Source organism: Drosophila mojavensis, unplaced genomic scaffold (assembly GCF_018153725.1).
Source record: "Drosophila mojavensis isolate 15081-1352.22 unplaced genomic scaffold, ASM1815372v1 contig_80, whole genome shotgun sequence".
NCBI lineage: Eukaryota > Metazoa > Arthropoda > Insecta > Diptera > Drosophilidae > Drosophila > Drosophila mojavensis.
This window is the reverse complement of record NW_025318906.1, coordinates 12,999,897-13,016,674: the sequence shown is the minus strand read 5'-3', so window position 1 is coordinate 13,016,674 and position 16,778 is coordinate 12,999,897. Positions and strand designations below refer to the sequence as shown.

The 16,778-nt window shown below is 42.2% G+C and overlaps 3 protein-coding genes across 8 annotated transcripts in view; 2 read left to right on the top strand and 1 right to left on the bottom strand.

The window, feature by feature from the left end:
- Nucleotides 1-13,486, top strand: part of LOC6579709 (kazrin) — a 53,343-nt gene extending 39,857 nt beyond the window's left edge. For 3 of the 6 annotated variants that reach the window (XM_044010900.1, XM_015163840.3, XM_002005555.4), the window contains 9 exons: nt 3,295-3,615; nt 4,330-5,235; nt 5,301-5,361; nt 5,446-6,131; nt 6,200-6,361; nt 6,512-6,656; nt 10,535-10,646; nt 12,011-12,034; nt 12,101-13,486. In XM_044010900.1, the coding sequence (XP_043866835.1) occupies nt 3,295-3,615; nt 4,330-5,235; nt 5,301-5,361; nt 5,446-6,131; nt 6,200-6,361; nt 6,512-6,656; nt 10,535-10,646; nt 12,011-12,034; nt 12,101-12,532 (2,849 nt within the window). In that variant the 3' untranslated portion in view covers nt 12,533-13,486. Of the gene's footprint in view, nt 1-3,294; nt 3,616-4,329; nt 5,236-5,300; nt 5,362-5,445; nt 6,132-6,199; nt 6,362-6,511; nt 6,657-8,155; nt 8,517-10,534; nt 10,647-12,010; nt 12,035-12,100 lie in introns of those variants that run through there. The other 3 variants (XM_044010901.1, XM_032730027.2, XM_015163842.3) reach the window with 3 other exon arrangements.
- Nucleotides 13,471-16,777, bottom strand: LOC6579708. The gene is made up of 2 exons (XM_002005554.4): nt 16,635-16,777; nt 13,471-14,830 (listed from the first exon to the last, which is right to left on the bottom strand). The coding sequence occupies exon 2, from the start codon at nt 13,797-13,799 to the stop codon at nt 13,647-13,649; it is 153 nt and encodes a 50-aa protein (XP_002005590.1). The 5' UTR covers nt 13,800-14,830; nt 16,635-16,777; the 3' UTR covers nt 13,471-13,646.
- Nucleotides 14,927-16,633, top strand: LOC6579706 (probable hydroxyacid-oxoacid transhydrogenase, mitochondrial). Its single transcript, XM_002005552.3, has 5 exons — nt 14,927-15,037; nt 15,095-15,179; nt 15,242-15,616; nt 15,672-15,813; nt 15,874-16,633. The coding sequence occupies exons 1-5, from the start codon at nt 14,982-14,984 to the stop codon at nt 16,614-16,616; spliced, it is 1,401 nt and encodes a 466-aa protein (XP_002005588.2). The 5' UTR covers nt 14,927-14,981; the 3' UTR covers nt 16,617-16,633.
- Nucleotide 16,778: the final 1 nt, after the last annotated feature.

Here is a 16,778-nt window from a genome sequence, read left to right as displayed (position 1 = left end):
GCGAATACTTGCCTCGCTCTAGTCATGCCATCTCTCTTTCTCAGCACAATCTCTCTTGAAAAATCAAAACACTTTTACTTATATTTCGAATGTTTTTTCATGCCCTTTTATAGTTAGATCTTGAGATTTAGTTTCTTAAACATTACTTAAAATAGTCCAACAGAAGTATAATATTAAAATGTATTATTAAGAAATTTTATATTTTTTAAACAAATAAAATAAAAGTCTTAAGCCTCACATATATTGTAAAGGGTCTCAGAAGGGAATTTTGAAAAAATTCTGAGAAGAAATAGTATGAGACTGAAGTACATAGAAAGTATAGATAGGATAAAGATGAGATGAAGATGAAAGTATTACTTATTAAGTAGTGGAAGTAATACAATACATAATAATTAATCTACAATGCAAGTTGAATGCCTTTTACTCTCTTAGTCTTGATTTAGCACTCTGTATATTAAGCCTAGTCATATTAATTACGACAGCGCAATTTGAATGTCTGTTAGTCCATCTAGGGTCTGCCTTGAAGCTATCCCTCCATTTCCCTAGTAGAATCTTTCCTTCCCATCATAATGTTCTAGTAGTCTAAACTCATTTCGAGCGTAAAATCAATTTTGTTTACATTTTGAACAATTTGAAAGAGCAGACAGGATATGAAATGCCTTTTCCATTACACGAAATCCATAGGGCATACGCATTGCAATTGGACTGGGTGGACTTTGCCCTGTGTTTCGTTTGAAAACCCAAAATCTGACTTTACATATTTTTGGAGCTGTCACAAACATTGAACAGCAAAGCCTTAGTTACCTTTACTAAAAGCTCTGCCTCTCTCTGGTGTTGTTTTTCGATATGTGTGTGCGTGTGTGTGTGTGTGGAGCACCTAAAGGCAGATTGGACTGTAGCTAAACTAGTGGCAGGTCCTAAAAATTAAAATTAAAATCACACTGCAATGTGCAATGTGTGTGGCCTGGACTGGGCTGGGCCTGGCCTATCCTGCTCTGTCCTGGGTGGGCAGGAGGCGTGTAGGGCACAAATGGAAAAGTCCGGGCTGCAAATAACCGCATGGTTAGATGACAAACACAAATCTCTTGCTTACACGTACGATGCAAAATGCGGCCGTAGGGCAAAGCGGGGATTGGGGAGGGCTAAAGTGCAGCTGGGTACGGCGCATCGAATCATTTCCGAATGCCAAAGAGAAAGTCTCGAAAGAGATAGCAACGGGCGGCCATTTAACGTGGCTTTCTCTGCGTTCCTCTATTTGGGACCCATCCTTTTAATGGCGCTGGCAAAAACTAACGAACCGCCGCCTCCAGCCGCCTCTTGATGGATTGGGCCCGGGCTCCTGCACCTGTCGTCATCGCCGTCGTCATCATCAGGATTAGATGCGAGCTGCGGCAGCTGTTGCCCAAGAGCAATGCAATTGCTGTCTCGCAAATCATGCAACCGGCTCAAACTCAGCCAGATGCGATGCACCTACCGACCGACCGGCCGACCGACCGACCTACTGCTGATATCTACTCGAATTTACATATCTCTCTCGATTTCCTCAATCTCGGACTCAAGTGGGCTCTCGGATATTTAAAGCTGCAGATTTACTCACGATGGAGTATTAAAGGTGTTCAATTTGGGTTAGGAATTGAAATGGAAATATATAGTAATATATCAAAGTAGGTAAAGGGTGTGAATAGATATACGCTGTATAGACTCAATCTAGCATTTTTTTTTTTGATTTAGGCAAATTATACTAGACTGAGAAAAACAATTTAATACAAATTTAGTTGAATTTTATATATGAATAAAATATCTTAAAATTATAATTTATTTCCCACTATTCCCACATCAGCTGTTGACTATGTTGCAACAACATTTCAACTGAATCGCTTCCTGTGCGAAATTTAAAATGGTTTTAAATTACATTTATAACGGAGAGGGCGAATTAAATTATATATATTTTAAATGAATTTAAGCGTAGCACTATGGGCCACGCCAAAATTTTATTAAATATCGAAATTTTAAATATAAAATAAATAAATATTGAAATATTCTATATTTAAGATTTAACTTTAAATTTCATTTTCAAAAATGTTTTTTTATTATTTTAGTTAAACTATATTTTGTGCTATTTTTTTCTTTTCTTTTCTTTTCGTTTAATTTTAATTTCTTTATTTTATTTATTTATTTTTATTTATTATTTTTAAATCTTGATTTTATTTTTTGTTAAATTACTGGCATTTATTACGCAAATTTAGTTTTTTCTTTTCTTTTCGTTTTATTTTCATTTATTTATTTTAGTTATATATTTATTAATTTTCTTTTATTTTATTTGTAAATTTTTAATTTATTTTTGTTAAATTTCTGGCATGTGCTACGCAAATTTGAAGCTAGCCAACAAATACAAATAAAATATTTATATCAAATAAATATTTATATTAAATTTTGGCCTTCACATTTTTATCCCTTAAATGGCAAGTTCGGCCCACAGTGCGCAGTTCAAAATAATATAAATACATATTTTTAGCATTCGTTTAAATGCGCTCATGCAGAAGTGAGCTTTAATAACAAATTTGGCATAAAAAGAGGAAGCTTAATAAATAGATAGGTGAATAATCTATTTTAACAAAAATATGTCCACATCACTGGGCCTCAATTTCATTTGATTGAATATGCCACGTTAAGTAGACAAATCAATCCCATGGTCAGCTACCCATATATACCGACTATATACTATATATATGTACATTTTGTAAATGTCGCAAAATCAATCAATGATTGTTGTATTTATATGAATTTTCAGTTTGCCTAACGACCATATTTATGAATATATTTTGAGTACGTTTGATTCATGATTAGCTAAAATGAAACTCAATTAAAGCTCCTGCACGCTCCATTTGCCTGACTTTCTATCTCTGTCTCTTTTTATCTCCCTCTCTCTCTCTCTGTGCCTGGGTGTGTTCATGATCCTATTAACACACTCGCACATATATATATTGTATCTACCCTACATTATCATTATCATCATTATCATTAACATTAACATTAACAATATCAATCGTTGTTGTTGTTGCTGTTGTTATTATTATTACTACTACAATTGTTGTTGTCGTTGCTGTCGTTGTTGTTATTTATTTTGTTAACATCCCTCTCCAACTCCTCTCAACTCGGACACTCATCCCTCATCGATTGAATACCCTCGGCGAATGGGTATATCTATGTATTTGGGGAAAACAACAAACAAACAAACAAACAATATATATATATACGTATATATGTATGTGTATAAAACCGTATAACTACCAGTCGACAAGAGAAATGCGAATGATGTTTGCTCGATTGCAAAATTAATGGAACCGGAGCTGGCAGCGGTCGCCGCTGCCTCATTACCTACTACGGCTACTGCTGCAACTACTACAAAAGCAAAGACAATGAAAATAAAATCCGCAATGGCCATGCCCATGCCCGTGCCCGTGCCCAAGCCAGTGGCATCCCCCACGTGCTCACTGGCAGCACATTCCCCAACATCCGCTGCATCCGCCGCGCTGCTGATGCTAGAGGCAACCACGACCAGCAGCGCTCACGATGGCAATCGCAATGACGAGTCAAAGTTCACCTTTCGCTCAGGTAAGTCGATTGAGACTCATATACTTGCCCGCATCCGCACCGGCACCAGCATTACGACTCCTGCTCCTGCACCCGCTCCTGCACCCGCTCTCACTCTCGCTCCCACTCTCACTTAAGCCATTTCAATCTTACGTTTTCCTTACTTTTCATCTGCCATTTCCGCTCAGTATTTTTAATTGGAGCAACGCACAGACGCTCTATCAGCACTCGCATTAACATTTAACCCGCATGCCCCGCTCCCACTCGACCCCCAGTTGCACTTGAATCTGTCCGGATTGCTCTCTGACTTAGCCTATTTAAGTTATTTTCTGCTTGGCACCCCCTCCAACCCCCTTCCCCCTTCACCCTCAAGCAAAACTTTTGCCTGCCCCAAAGCCTTTCACGTTGCACTTGTTTCAGTTTCTGCTCGCTCGTAGTTCTGTGTGTTAGACATTGGCATGCATTAGGGGCAGCTGACTGGCGACATGTCAGCTGGAGTATGTGTTGCGGGGGGTGGGCCCAAGTCCAGCGACCCTTGGGGAGGGTAGTAGAACGCCTGAAAACTCACCTATATGTATAGGTACATCAATAGAGTAGCCCATGGGGCGGGTGGCTAACTGCTAACTGCGCGTAGTATCTCGACAAGGACACCGTCCTCGCTTTTCCACGGCTTGAGCTTAGCGCGGCACACAACTGGACATGCTCCATCCAGCTAACTGTATTGGTCTCTTGCAGAGGCGGCCATGAAGCTACGCGAGGAGAACGAGCGCCTGAATGCGGAGCTAGTGCGTCTGCGCCGGCTGCTCGAGCACTCGACGGACGGTGCCGTGGGCGGAGCTGATCCCGGAGCCGACTTGGCGGCACACGATGGCCACAGCGTGACGGCGTCGCAGGAGCGCGTGGAACGACTGGAAACGGAGCTGCGCAGCGTGAAGAATCAGCTGCTCACCATGCGGCTGGAGCGGAAGAAGCTGCGCACAGACAAATCTGATCTGCTGGGCCAGGTGAAGCAGCTGTGCGCCTCGCTGCAGGAGAAGGAGCAGGAGCTGCGCGACTTCATACGCAACTACCAGGAGCGTGTGCGCGAGACTGAGTCAACCAATGCCAAGATCTCGGGTGATCGCGACCGAGAGCGCTTTCAGCTGCTGAAGCAGGCGCGCGACGAGGCCGAGCGCTCCCTGGCCCTGGCCCAGCAGCTGTCGGCGCGGGATCTGCAGCTGCAGCGCCTGCAGGAGCAACTGCAGGAGGCGCGCCGTCAGCTCACCGGCTGCCTCTCCGACCAGGAGAGTCTACATTCATTTGCACCGCTGACGCCGCCCTCAGCTGCCTCGGGGATGCTCAGCCAGCTGGCTGGCGGCTCTGGGCTGGCGGGCAATCTGAGCGGCATGCGCACAGCCGAGGACAGTGGGCGTGGCAACTCGAATTCATTGTCCGCCTTCAGCGGCAGCCTGAGCGGCGGCTCCGGCGCCACAGTGGGCGACCGCAACTCCTGCTCGAACGACTCGGGCCTGCGCAACAGCAGCGATCGGGAGAGCACCGGCGGCGAGCTCAACTTCAGCGACGGCACTTGCGACAACGGACCCTGCATCACCGTCGATCCCGACAGCATCTCTCTAGTCTCCAGCCAAAATATGTATCAATGTGAGTGCTCGAAGATTAGAGCAAGCTTTTCCCTTGACTCAACTCAATTTCTGTATCTCCTGCAGTTGGCACTCCCAAGGAGCGCAGCCCCACACTCTCGCCTCTTAACTCCGGCGCCTACTCCAGGTAATTGTGTGTGGCTGAGACAGTCTCTAGTTTGCCTACTTACCTCTCTCTCTCTCTCTTTGTCTCTGTCTCTCCTTCGCTCAGATCTGTGGAGCAGCTCTCGCCGGATGCCGAGGGACCCGGCGGCGCTGGCGCCATGACCCGCAAGTTCGGCAACAAGAGCGGACCACTGGGCGCACGCAACGGACGCGGCGGCACCTGGGGCAGCATCTCGCGCGTGTTCGCACGCTCCAGGAACAAGAGCAAGGCCATGTCCGCCGACGGGGTGAGCGAGTACAGCGACTACTCGTGGAATCCGCTGTCCGAGGAGGGCTATGCCGAGAAGCTGCGCCTGCTGCGCGAGGCCTCCCAGCTGCCCATCGAGCGCTGGCGAGCCACTCAAGTGCTGGCCTGGCTGGAGGTGGCGCTGGGCATGCCCCAGTATAGCGCCCGCTGTGCGGAGAACGTCAAGAGCGGCAAGGTGCTGCTCGAGCTGAACGACGTGGAGCTGGAGGCGGGCCTGGGTCTGGCGCATCCCATGCATCGCAAAAAGCTGCGCCTGGCCATCGAGGAGCAGCGCCGCCCCGAGCTGGTGCGCTATCCGCTGATCACCCAGCTGGGCCACACCTGGGTGGCCTCCGAGTGGCTGCCGGACATTGGCCTGCCCCAGTACGCGGAGCCCTTCCTGCAGTCCCTGGTCGATGCGCGCATGCTGGACACACTCTCCAAGAAGGAGCTGGAAAAGTTTCTGGGCGTGACGCGAAAGTTCCATCAGGCCAGCATAGTACATGGTAAAATTCCCCTGAACTCACCTGAAGCTCCTCAGCTCATCTGGCTAATGCATTGCTCTCACTCCTAGGCATCCACGTCTTGCGCATCGTTAAGTACGACCGACAAACGCTGGCCATGCGGCGCGTGCAGTCGGAGACTGTGGACACCGATCCCATTGTGTGGACCAACCAGCGCTTCATACGCTGGGTGCGCTCCATCGATCTGGGCGAGTACGCGGATAACTTGAAGGGTGAGTTGGCCGGCCATTTGCCAGTGGAATCAATGGCTATATCTGTTGCATAATAGTAATGGATGTGCCATTGGTTTAAGCACACTTGTGCTTGCCGTGTCCAGTTTCAATGCAATCCCACTGAATTCGTGTGTCCCGTTCCCATTGCAGACAGCGGCGTTCATGGCGGTCTGGTGGTGCTGGAGCCATCATTTTCGGGCGATACCATGGCAACGGCTCTGGGCATTCCGCCGTCGAAGAACATAATACGACGGCATCTAAACACGGAATTCGATGCTCTCATCCTGCCCGCAAGGTGAGTGTGTGTGCGTCCTCCCCCAGCATCATCCGGGCACAGTCGCATCACGCGTGATGGGGCTTGTGTCCGTCCCCCCTATGTAGAACCCTGTATTTCGGTCTCGGTTTCAATTGCGTTGCCGAGCACCCGCCTCCCACTCTCTGTCTCTCTATCTATCTCTCTCTCTCTCTCTCTCTATCCCATCTACTATGCATAAGTATGTAGCGTTAAACAGCGTTTTGATTCCTTTTTACCCCATTCGATTGGAATTTCTATTGTTTCGTTCACATTTGATTGGTTTTTGGTTTTTCGTTTTTGTTGATTTTGTATTTTTCTTTTTTGTCTGCATTATATTATAGCCATTGTCATCATGTATGTACATGCTCGTAATTCGAATTCTTTACTGCTATATTGTGCTCATTATTTTGTTGATTTGAGTTGATATCATATCATTACTGCATGTTCCATCATGAACACAATCATCCACATCATCATCCATCACATCACAAATGCTGTAGCGGGTTTATAATTGTATTATGTAAGGGTATTGGGATTAGAGTTCAAGTGGGTCGATTGGTGAATTATAAATATCAGTCGATTTTGAATAATTCATTGGGCAACTTCATTAGGAGTAATAGGAATTCATAGTAAAGTTTGTTCTTTTATGTATATTTTCAATATGTCATATAGCTATATGAGGCATCTAAAATACATTTAAACTCTAGATTCCTGCTCTGAGCTGATTGAGCAAACAGCTCTCTGTTTAGCCGAAAGTATTTAAGGGTCTAGGCTATATTTACGTACCGCTTCTTCCATCATTCACTTCATCCAAACACACCCACACCTACACACACCCACACACACACGGACACCAGCATTGGAGTGTCATACGCTTCTCTTGATTTCCAACTGATTTGCATATTCTCGTACATCTCATCTACCCAAGGCTCACAGTCTCTGTGCGCCTCGTAGCAATCATCCAGTAAAGCAGTTGTGGAGCTAGTCCCGAGATTATTGTTGTTGTGTGCCTAGTGCTTGACTGAAGACAATTCATTCTCCTCCACAGCTCTATATATATACATACATACATGCATATATATTCATGCGCCGTCATACGTATCCATATACTAAACTAGCTGCATTATATTAACTATAACTACTGCTGTCTCTGTCTCTGTTGCTGTCTTCGTCTCGTACATCAGTGTGTGTCTGTGTGTCAGTGTGTGTGTGTATGTATTATGTAAACTAGATATGTATATGTGTGCGTAGGCATACATACATACGCGCATATATGTTATAATCACATACATGCATACGACGTGCGGCGTGTTTGTGTGCGTGTTTTAGAGCATGTCTGAAATGCCGTCAAATAACGCACTAATTGGCTTGTGCCTTATTTTTCTCTCTCTCGTTCTTTCTCTCTCTCTCTCTCCCTCTCTCTTTTCTCTTCCAACATCTCGATATATTTATATAAATATGAACATATTTTCTATTTTGCTCAACGCCCAACAATGCAGATACATAATATACTGTCAAATGGAAGAATTTCAAATGGAAAACTCCCGGCAATTGGCCAAACTGCAGGGCCATTAAGTCGAAAGTCGAAAATCGAAAATCAAATTGAAAATAATCAAAAAAAACAAAAAGACAAAAAGTAAACGAAAACGAAACGAAACAATCCTTGTAATCGCCGTGTGTATTTGTAATCAATTGTAACTCGATGGGATTCAACTCGATTCAATATTTAATTGTATTTAGCTAAGCTGATTGGTATTTCTAGAAAGAGAACAATAATTGGAGCACAGCGCTAATCAAATCAACATAATTAACTCAACTTACTCTTAGTCTAGCCAAAGAATTACCAGATAAAAAGAAAATTTAACTGAAAATCAAAAGTTAAGAAAAATTAAATCATCTATGCATAAGCATCGAAATACTCGTAGGGAAACGTAATCAGAAAAGCCCACCCTGAGACCCAAGAAAATCTATAAAAAAAAATAACAAAAAGAGAGTGAAATACTATAGCTAATAAATAAATAAATACCACATATCGAACAAATCTGAGGAGCTTTGCACTATCTATCGATATGTCCATATTATATATACATATATATATTCTATACAAACGAGTCTCCAGAATCGATGTATGCTTTGCAGCTAACTTAAGATCGCATTTACCACACAAGAACACATACTATATAGATATATACGTATTACACAACTGAAATTTTTGCATTTAAGCCAATAGAGAGAAACGCGCTATATGTGTTATATAGTATTTGATTGTATCGATATCGATGTTATTTGTCAGAGATCACACGCACACGAATCAGAATCTCTAGAAGTGTCTAGGTATAGTGGGCCAGCGTATATTTGGGTAGAGACTTTTTTAAGTAGTAGCAAATGCGATTTGTTTATAGTTTTATACATACATATACATACATATATATATACATATGTGTATTCCACAGACATTTGATGTGACAACAAAATAAAACTCTATATGTTAGACATACATATATACTACGTACATACATATACATTTATATAACTAACGATATCATCGTGAAAGCACACACACAAACACACATAACTGGGTTTGTAACTGATGTGGACAGCCGTCCACTGTGATACAGCACACATAAAACTGAGAAGTAAAGAGAACATACTCACATACATAAATACCAAAATATATATACATATAGATATACATATTCAAATGGAATTATCTGCGAATACGTATACGAAAACTCACAGTTCCGTACCGAGATTTTCATTTCCTGCCTAAGTAACCAATAAGTAAATCAGATGCAAACATACATACACACACATATACATATACCTATACATACAAACATTAGCTTGTTTTCCTCTCGATGTTGCCTACTTTTGTGCGCCAGCTGCATTTCGATACCTAGATAATGCTCGTAGTACAAAAACTCTTGGTATTTTATTTTCTTCTATACAAACCAAGTCCAAAATTTCCCACCAATATCCCAAAAGTCTCTTGACTGAGTCATTTGTAAACAAAAACAATACTGAACAAAAAAAAAATGCAATGTCAATTGTAAGTAAAACTTGAATTCAATTATTTTGGGTAAAAACTAGAAACATTTTCGTCTAATATGTCTATGTTATTTTGTAGAACTTAGCCTATTCGTTGTCATCTCTACATACAAATTCCAATTCCTGGCCCCTACCCCCCTATATCATCTCAGTCTACATACATAAGTATATATGTATATACATATATCTGTTATATATATATATGCATATATTTATCTTTGTTGTTTACGCTACAAGTAGTCAATTATGCTAAATACAAAACTATTTATCAATATACACCGATGCTCTGCATTTATTAATCGTTTTTCTTTCTTTTGTCTCTGTCCCGTTTCTTTTCTACTTTCCATATTTTTCATCTCTTTCTTTCGGTTGTATCCAAACAAAACAAAAATCAAACTCAACGGCTTGTTGTTGCTATCCTTGTCTTGATTGTTTACGATAATGCATTATACAACACTACAACAACAACAACAACAACCACACGATGTATGCCTACAACAACTACAACGACTACCACAACTACTACTACTACTACAACATTGCTATGCGTGCGTGCGCGCATGTGTGTGTGTGTATATGTGTGTGCTTGCATTTTTCGTCTGCCTGCGCCCGCCTGCCTATGCCTCTGTCTCTGTCTCTCTGCCTCTGTCGCTGTCTCTGCCTGCCCCGTTATATCTGTGTGTGTAATGTTCATTTGTGCCAAAAATGCAACAAAATTGTCCACATGCACAAACACAAATATACACACACTCCCACACACCCCCACATGCTCACACACACACACACCTAAACGAAAACAATCCGGTTGTATTGCAATGTTTGTTGTGTAGAGCAACTTTGGGTCAAGGCATTCGTTCCGGTTGCGGCATAGTGCCCCTAACTGGACCCGGCGGACTGCAGCACTATGCCACAACAGATCGGCGATCGAGCGGCAGCTTGCGGGTAAGTTCCACTCCAATACCATCAAGTCATGCATACGATACATATATCAATATATCTCTCTATATATAACTATCGCTATATTGTTTGCACACATCAAAATTGCGATTTCTACAATTGAGAAATAATAATTAAAAAATAAAAAATAAAATAGAACTCCAGTTTCTGCCTATGTATTTATCTTAGCCTGATTTGACGTGAAGCTTTTGTTGTCTACTCTCTCTATATACATTGTATTTCTCTTTCTCTCTATCTCTGTCACTCTCTGTGTGTATATGCCTTTATAAACGTTATCGCTTCAAGTACTTGTGTAGAATGTCAAAGGAACATAGTAGTATTTATTTTGTATTCATTTAATTTACATAAACAAAACAGACAGACATTTGCCCACTTCTCAAAGTACTTTGAGCACACAGTACAACAATGCTTCGACACTTAAGAGTACTTAGTATTAATAAGCCTAACACACAAATTGTTCAGCATATATACCGAGTCTCATAAATATACATATATATATATATACACTCAATTATATATATATTTATATTTAACTAAGGTTAAGTATTTCATTATTTTCGCATAAATTTCTTATACTTTGGCATGTTTGAGTGAAGCTAAATAATCGCGTGGACCACAAGAGATAACGTCCCGAAACGAATCGCATCATTTAACATTTTAGATATGCTACAACAAATTATTTAAAAATAAATTAGAAAAAAAAGCAGCTGAAAAGTGAATAAGAAATTAATTTACAAATTTGCTTGTGCTTTTTTTGGTATTCAAAATATACCAAAAAAAAACGAATTAATTGAAATAAGCTAGTTCAATTATTTAGGGTCCATTATTGTATGATTCGACAGTGTTGAAAAGCGCACATTTAGTATTTAAAAAAGTTTAATCAAAAAGTATATAAAATATTTATAATATTTGAGCAGCCTAAGAAGATAGCTAAAAAAAAAAAATAATAAGCATTTATAATAAATACACAATAATAATAATAATATATATAATGATTTATATATATACATAATATTAAATAATCCCCATACACAACTCGTAGTTATTGCAAGTAAGTAACAATTAATTAATACGCATTTTGCGAAATGCACCCAATATGGAAGTTAATTAAAATAAATATAAACTGTTTAAATTGCGATTTTTTATTTGATTATTGACAAATTCATGAATTATTAATTATTAACGGCATCAGAAGTTTCACGACAAATCGCAGATAAATGTTAATTGGCAAACAGGTGGGAGTGGGTCGAATGAGAGGGGGTTGGTCAGCTGGTTATCCATAGCTAAACTTAAACTGAAAACTAATCTAGCATTTTGTTCTCTTCTTGTTCCTCTCTTTCGCCTGACAGATTTCGGCATGGAAAGGATCTCAGGTGAGTGGCCAGCCACAGCAGAGGTGTGCCAGCTTATCAGCTAATGATCGTTTCCTTTGCTTACAGAGTTCTCTGTCAAAAGCCTTTCGCTTCAACAGCAAACCCCATCGCGCCGGCGATCGCAGCTCCTTCGGTAACTCCACCTCCCCAACGCCATCGTACAGCAGCAGCGAGGGCGGCGGAGGAATATATGCTACCATAGGTCCGCAGCAGATGCAAATGCAAGCGCATCATCATGCGCATCAGCCGCATCATTATCTGCCGCCACCCACGACCGCACCGCCGCCGCCACCACCGGGCTCCAGCTACGGCCCCCCGCCGCCCGGGCATCGGGTGAGCGCCCCACCGCTCGCCAGCATCCTTGATAGCCACGGACTGGACTCGCATCTGCTCTATGAGCAAAACAGCCGCCGCGTGAAGAGCATCAGCGACATAGGCGTGGCAGCCAGCGGCAGTCTGGGCGGCATATCCGCATCATCGGACTCACCTGAAGCATGAGCATGAGCCGTGTAGGGTCTTCAAGATTTCATTTCATACATGTTCCAAAGTGATAGGTTTAAGAGTCGAGATAGAATTTGGAGTTCAGCAGCTCCTCATCCGTTGATGGCTACCATGACCCACCTGTAAAGGCGTTAAGGTGAACATTACGCAACACATACATACATATATCAAGTCAGCAACAAACACAACACTAAACATAATTGATTAAATCAGAATTCCAACAGAACAAACTCATAATTTATTAAATAACACATACGAGATGTAAGTTCTATGCACGCAATTACGTAAGACAAAGTAGTAAACATTTAATTAATTGAATTAATTAACCACAGAGCGCGTTGGTTGTTTGCCGTAAACCAACTCCAACTATAAACAATTTAACTTTATTAGCCTAATCAAATCTGTATTAATTGTAAATTCATTTGGAAATTATATTTAATTATCAAAGCAAACTGCGAAAACCTAAAATGGAAAATGCAAATCGCAAATTGCAAATTGTGAACTGCGAGTGGCTATAAATTAAAGTCCTCTGGCATCGGATTTGAATTAATACCCCAAACTAACCATAATTGCAATTTAGATAAATTCAAATTATTTTGTTAAGCGCCCCAACTAACTAAACTAACTAACGTAGCTAAGCAATTGTGAAACCCAATTCAATTCGTATTGTGCAAATTGTAAATGGCTATAAATCTAAGTTTAGTATGCAAATATTTAATTCCCGCAATTCTATGTAAAATCTCCAACACAAATTAATTCAGGCAAAAGATAAAACTTAATCCGCAATAGTGAAAGAATATTTATATATATATAAATCTGATATCCTTCCTACCTATACAACTCCTAAAGCATATATTGTATCAATAATATGAGATGTTTATTTTTAAGCAGACCAATTTAACTCTAGCATTACAGGTAATATAAACGAATAAACGAATGATTGAAAACGTGTTTAATTTGAATATTTTTGCTCGAGCTTGCGTTGTTACAAAACTAGAACTTCAACAAATTGCATTGTCTCCAGACCGAAACATTTCACCGTGACCAAAATTTTGTGTGTTTGTGCATCCCGAACGGATTTCTGCTTAATGCATCTGATGGGCTTGAGCTGCTAGCGGCGATCCTCGTCGTTCTCATTCCTCGGCCGGCGAGTTGTATGGGGTCGTCCCTTGGGTTCCGGCACAGGCTCGGCGGCAGTCAGGGTGCCAAGGCTACCGATCATAGCCAATACGCCGAAAAATAGAAACAAATTGAACCACTTCATAGTGAATTCCGTTTGTAATTTGCAGCTTAGTTGGATGTTAACTGATCGCCAATCCGATCTGGTGCCCCTTTTATGGTCGGGCTTATGCAAATGACACTGGGAAAGTCTGTCAACATCGTTTAATGTTGCTTGTGTTCTTAGATCAAGATGTCCGATTTTTAAAATTGAGTTGTAAATCTCGTGTTAAATATGGGCGGACATACATTTAGGTAATTGGCTGCAATCGCAATTGTTTTTCCCACTCACAAACAGCAAAATTGTTTTGCTTCGCGACGTGGGATCAATGCTGACATGCCAAATCTATTTAAATGTCAAGCTTGACATTTACATTTGACTTATTGCTAATTATGGCCAATTTATAAATATCTATGTGTATATCTATGATAACTGTATATTTGTACATGGGAGATTGTTCTAAATTAAAGTGATGATTGCATCACTGGAAGCACAAATACTGTTCAAACGAAATTACATAAATAACAAAATTAATAATAAATTTCTATATGAATGTATCTAATTCACAGCATTACGAAGTGCTTGGTCTAATGCGACTATTAGGACTAGCGAAAATTGAAATATGTATGTATGTATATATAATATAAACATACTCGTTTCGAATAGATTACAATTGATGAACGAAATTTGGAGCGGAGTGTGTGCTCCAGTTAATTAAATAACCTAACGAAGGTTTTTTGGTGATATTGCGAGGACTGTACAAACAATTTTCTTAACTAAAGACTGCATTTATCAAAAATGCTGTTGACTAAACAATAATCACAAAAGATTCGTTTGACGCTAATTATATTCAGAACTCCATTTGAGAATGGCATTGCAGAACTAGCTTCTCCCGAAATATGAGCTCCAACTCGTTGGCCTCCTGTTCACGTCGTAGCTCCTCACCAATGCACTGCCACATGCTCTCGAATCCACAGTCCCACGGGCAGTTGCTGAGCTCACTCTCAATTAAGCTCTCGTCAAAGTTGAAGGAGTATTCGTGCTCGTAATCACACATTTTTATTTGTTTGTTTAAGCTGCAGTAGACAGAAAGGAACTGTTATAAATATCGATATAGAAATGATTTCGATTATTGCATCAACAATGCCAATCGAGGTGGACAGCCCCGCTGGAGCTGTTATCAGTTGCAGAGCACAGCTGATAGCATTTAGATCAACAGAATAGTTTATGAAGATGTCGCGCAAAAACGTCTTAAATTTGATCAACACAATCGTTGCCAACTCGTAAATAACTGTATATAAAATATATTTCTGCAAACCAGCTCATTTGATTACTTTTAGCTGCAAGTGTCCAGCCCATTCGCACAATTATGGATCAGCTGCAGCAGCCACAACCCAAACGGGTCCAAAAGAATACGCATTTGAGGTAATTACGGAACGGGCAAAGTCCAAAGTCTATAAGAGCTTATCATGGTTTTCTATGCACAGATGTCTGCGTCTACTGTGCGCTTTGGTCCAGGCGTAAGCACAGAGCTGGGCGCTGACCTGCGCAACTGGGGCGCGAATAATGTTTGTCTGGTCACCGATAAGAATGTGGCGAAGCTATCTTCAGTTCGGGTTGCCCTGGACTCTTTGGCGCGCCATGGCATCAACTACCAGGTGTACGACGAGACGCGTGTAGAGCCCACGGATGAAAGTTTCTGGCATGCAGCTCAATTCGCGCGTCGCCAAGAGTTCGATGCATTCGTGGCCATTGGCGGAGGCTCTACCATGGACACGGCCAAGGTGGCGAATCTCTTTAGCTGTGATCGCGAAGCAGAGCTGCTAGACTACGTCAATGCGCCCATTGGTCGAGCCAAGGAGGCAAGCGACAGCTGTCCATACATAGATTCTTGGCTGATTTTCTCTTTTCTCGTAGATTTCTGTTAAGCTAAAGCCACTCGTTGCGCTGCCCACGACATCCGGAACCGGCTCGGAGACCACTGGAGTCGCAATATTCGACTATAAACGGCTGCACGCTAAAACGGGCATCTCCAGCAAGCATCTGAAGCCAACATTGGGTGGGAGCTGCACACACGAGTCGCCAATTGCATGAGCTAATATTTATTTCTATTGCGCAGCTATTGTTGATCCTTTGCACACTTTGACGCAGCCGGAACGGGTTATGGCCTTTGCTGGATTCGATGTGTTCTGCCATGCCCTGGAGAGTTTTACAGCAGTCGACTACCGCGAGCGCGGTCCAGCGCCTGCCAATCCGAATCTGCGGCCCACGTATCAGGGAAGAAATCCCATATCGGATGTATGGGCGAAATTCGCTCTGGACATAATAAGCAAAAACTTCATAGATGCCATTTACCAGCCCGACAACCAGAAGGCCCGCTCCAGCATGCATCTGGCATCGACTATGGCAGGCGTCGGCTTTGGCAACGCAGGAGTGCACCTCTGCCACGGTCTGTCATATCCCATATCGGGTCATGTGCGAGATTACAAGCCCGCTGGCTACTCGGCTGACCATGCCCTAATTCCCCATGGTCTCTCGGTTGTGGTCAGTGCACCGGCTGTCTTTGAATTCACGTCCTCCGCGTGCCCTGAACGCCACTTGGAGGCTGCTCAGATACTTGGAGCCGATGTGAGTGGCGTGAAAGCTGCTGACGCTGGCCGCCTATTGGCGGACACTGTGCGCGGCTACATGCAACGGGCGGGCATAGAAAATGGCCTCCGCGAGCTTGGCTTTTCCAGCAGCGACATCCCAGCTCTTGTCGAGGGAGCTCTGCCCCAGGAACGCATTACCAAAATGGCTCCACGCGCACAAACCCAAGAAGATCTAGCCCGACTTTTTGAGAACTCAATGCAGGTCTATTAATTACACATTTGCACTTACCTATAAATTTTTTTCACTTGGCAGCAATGCAAGGCGACCTAACGGATCTTATTAATGAAGTTAGCTGCATTGGAAAAGGGCATAGGGATTTCGATAACTTAAGTGCATAATCGAAAGTGAATTAGCAAACGAACAATCGTAAAA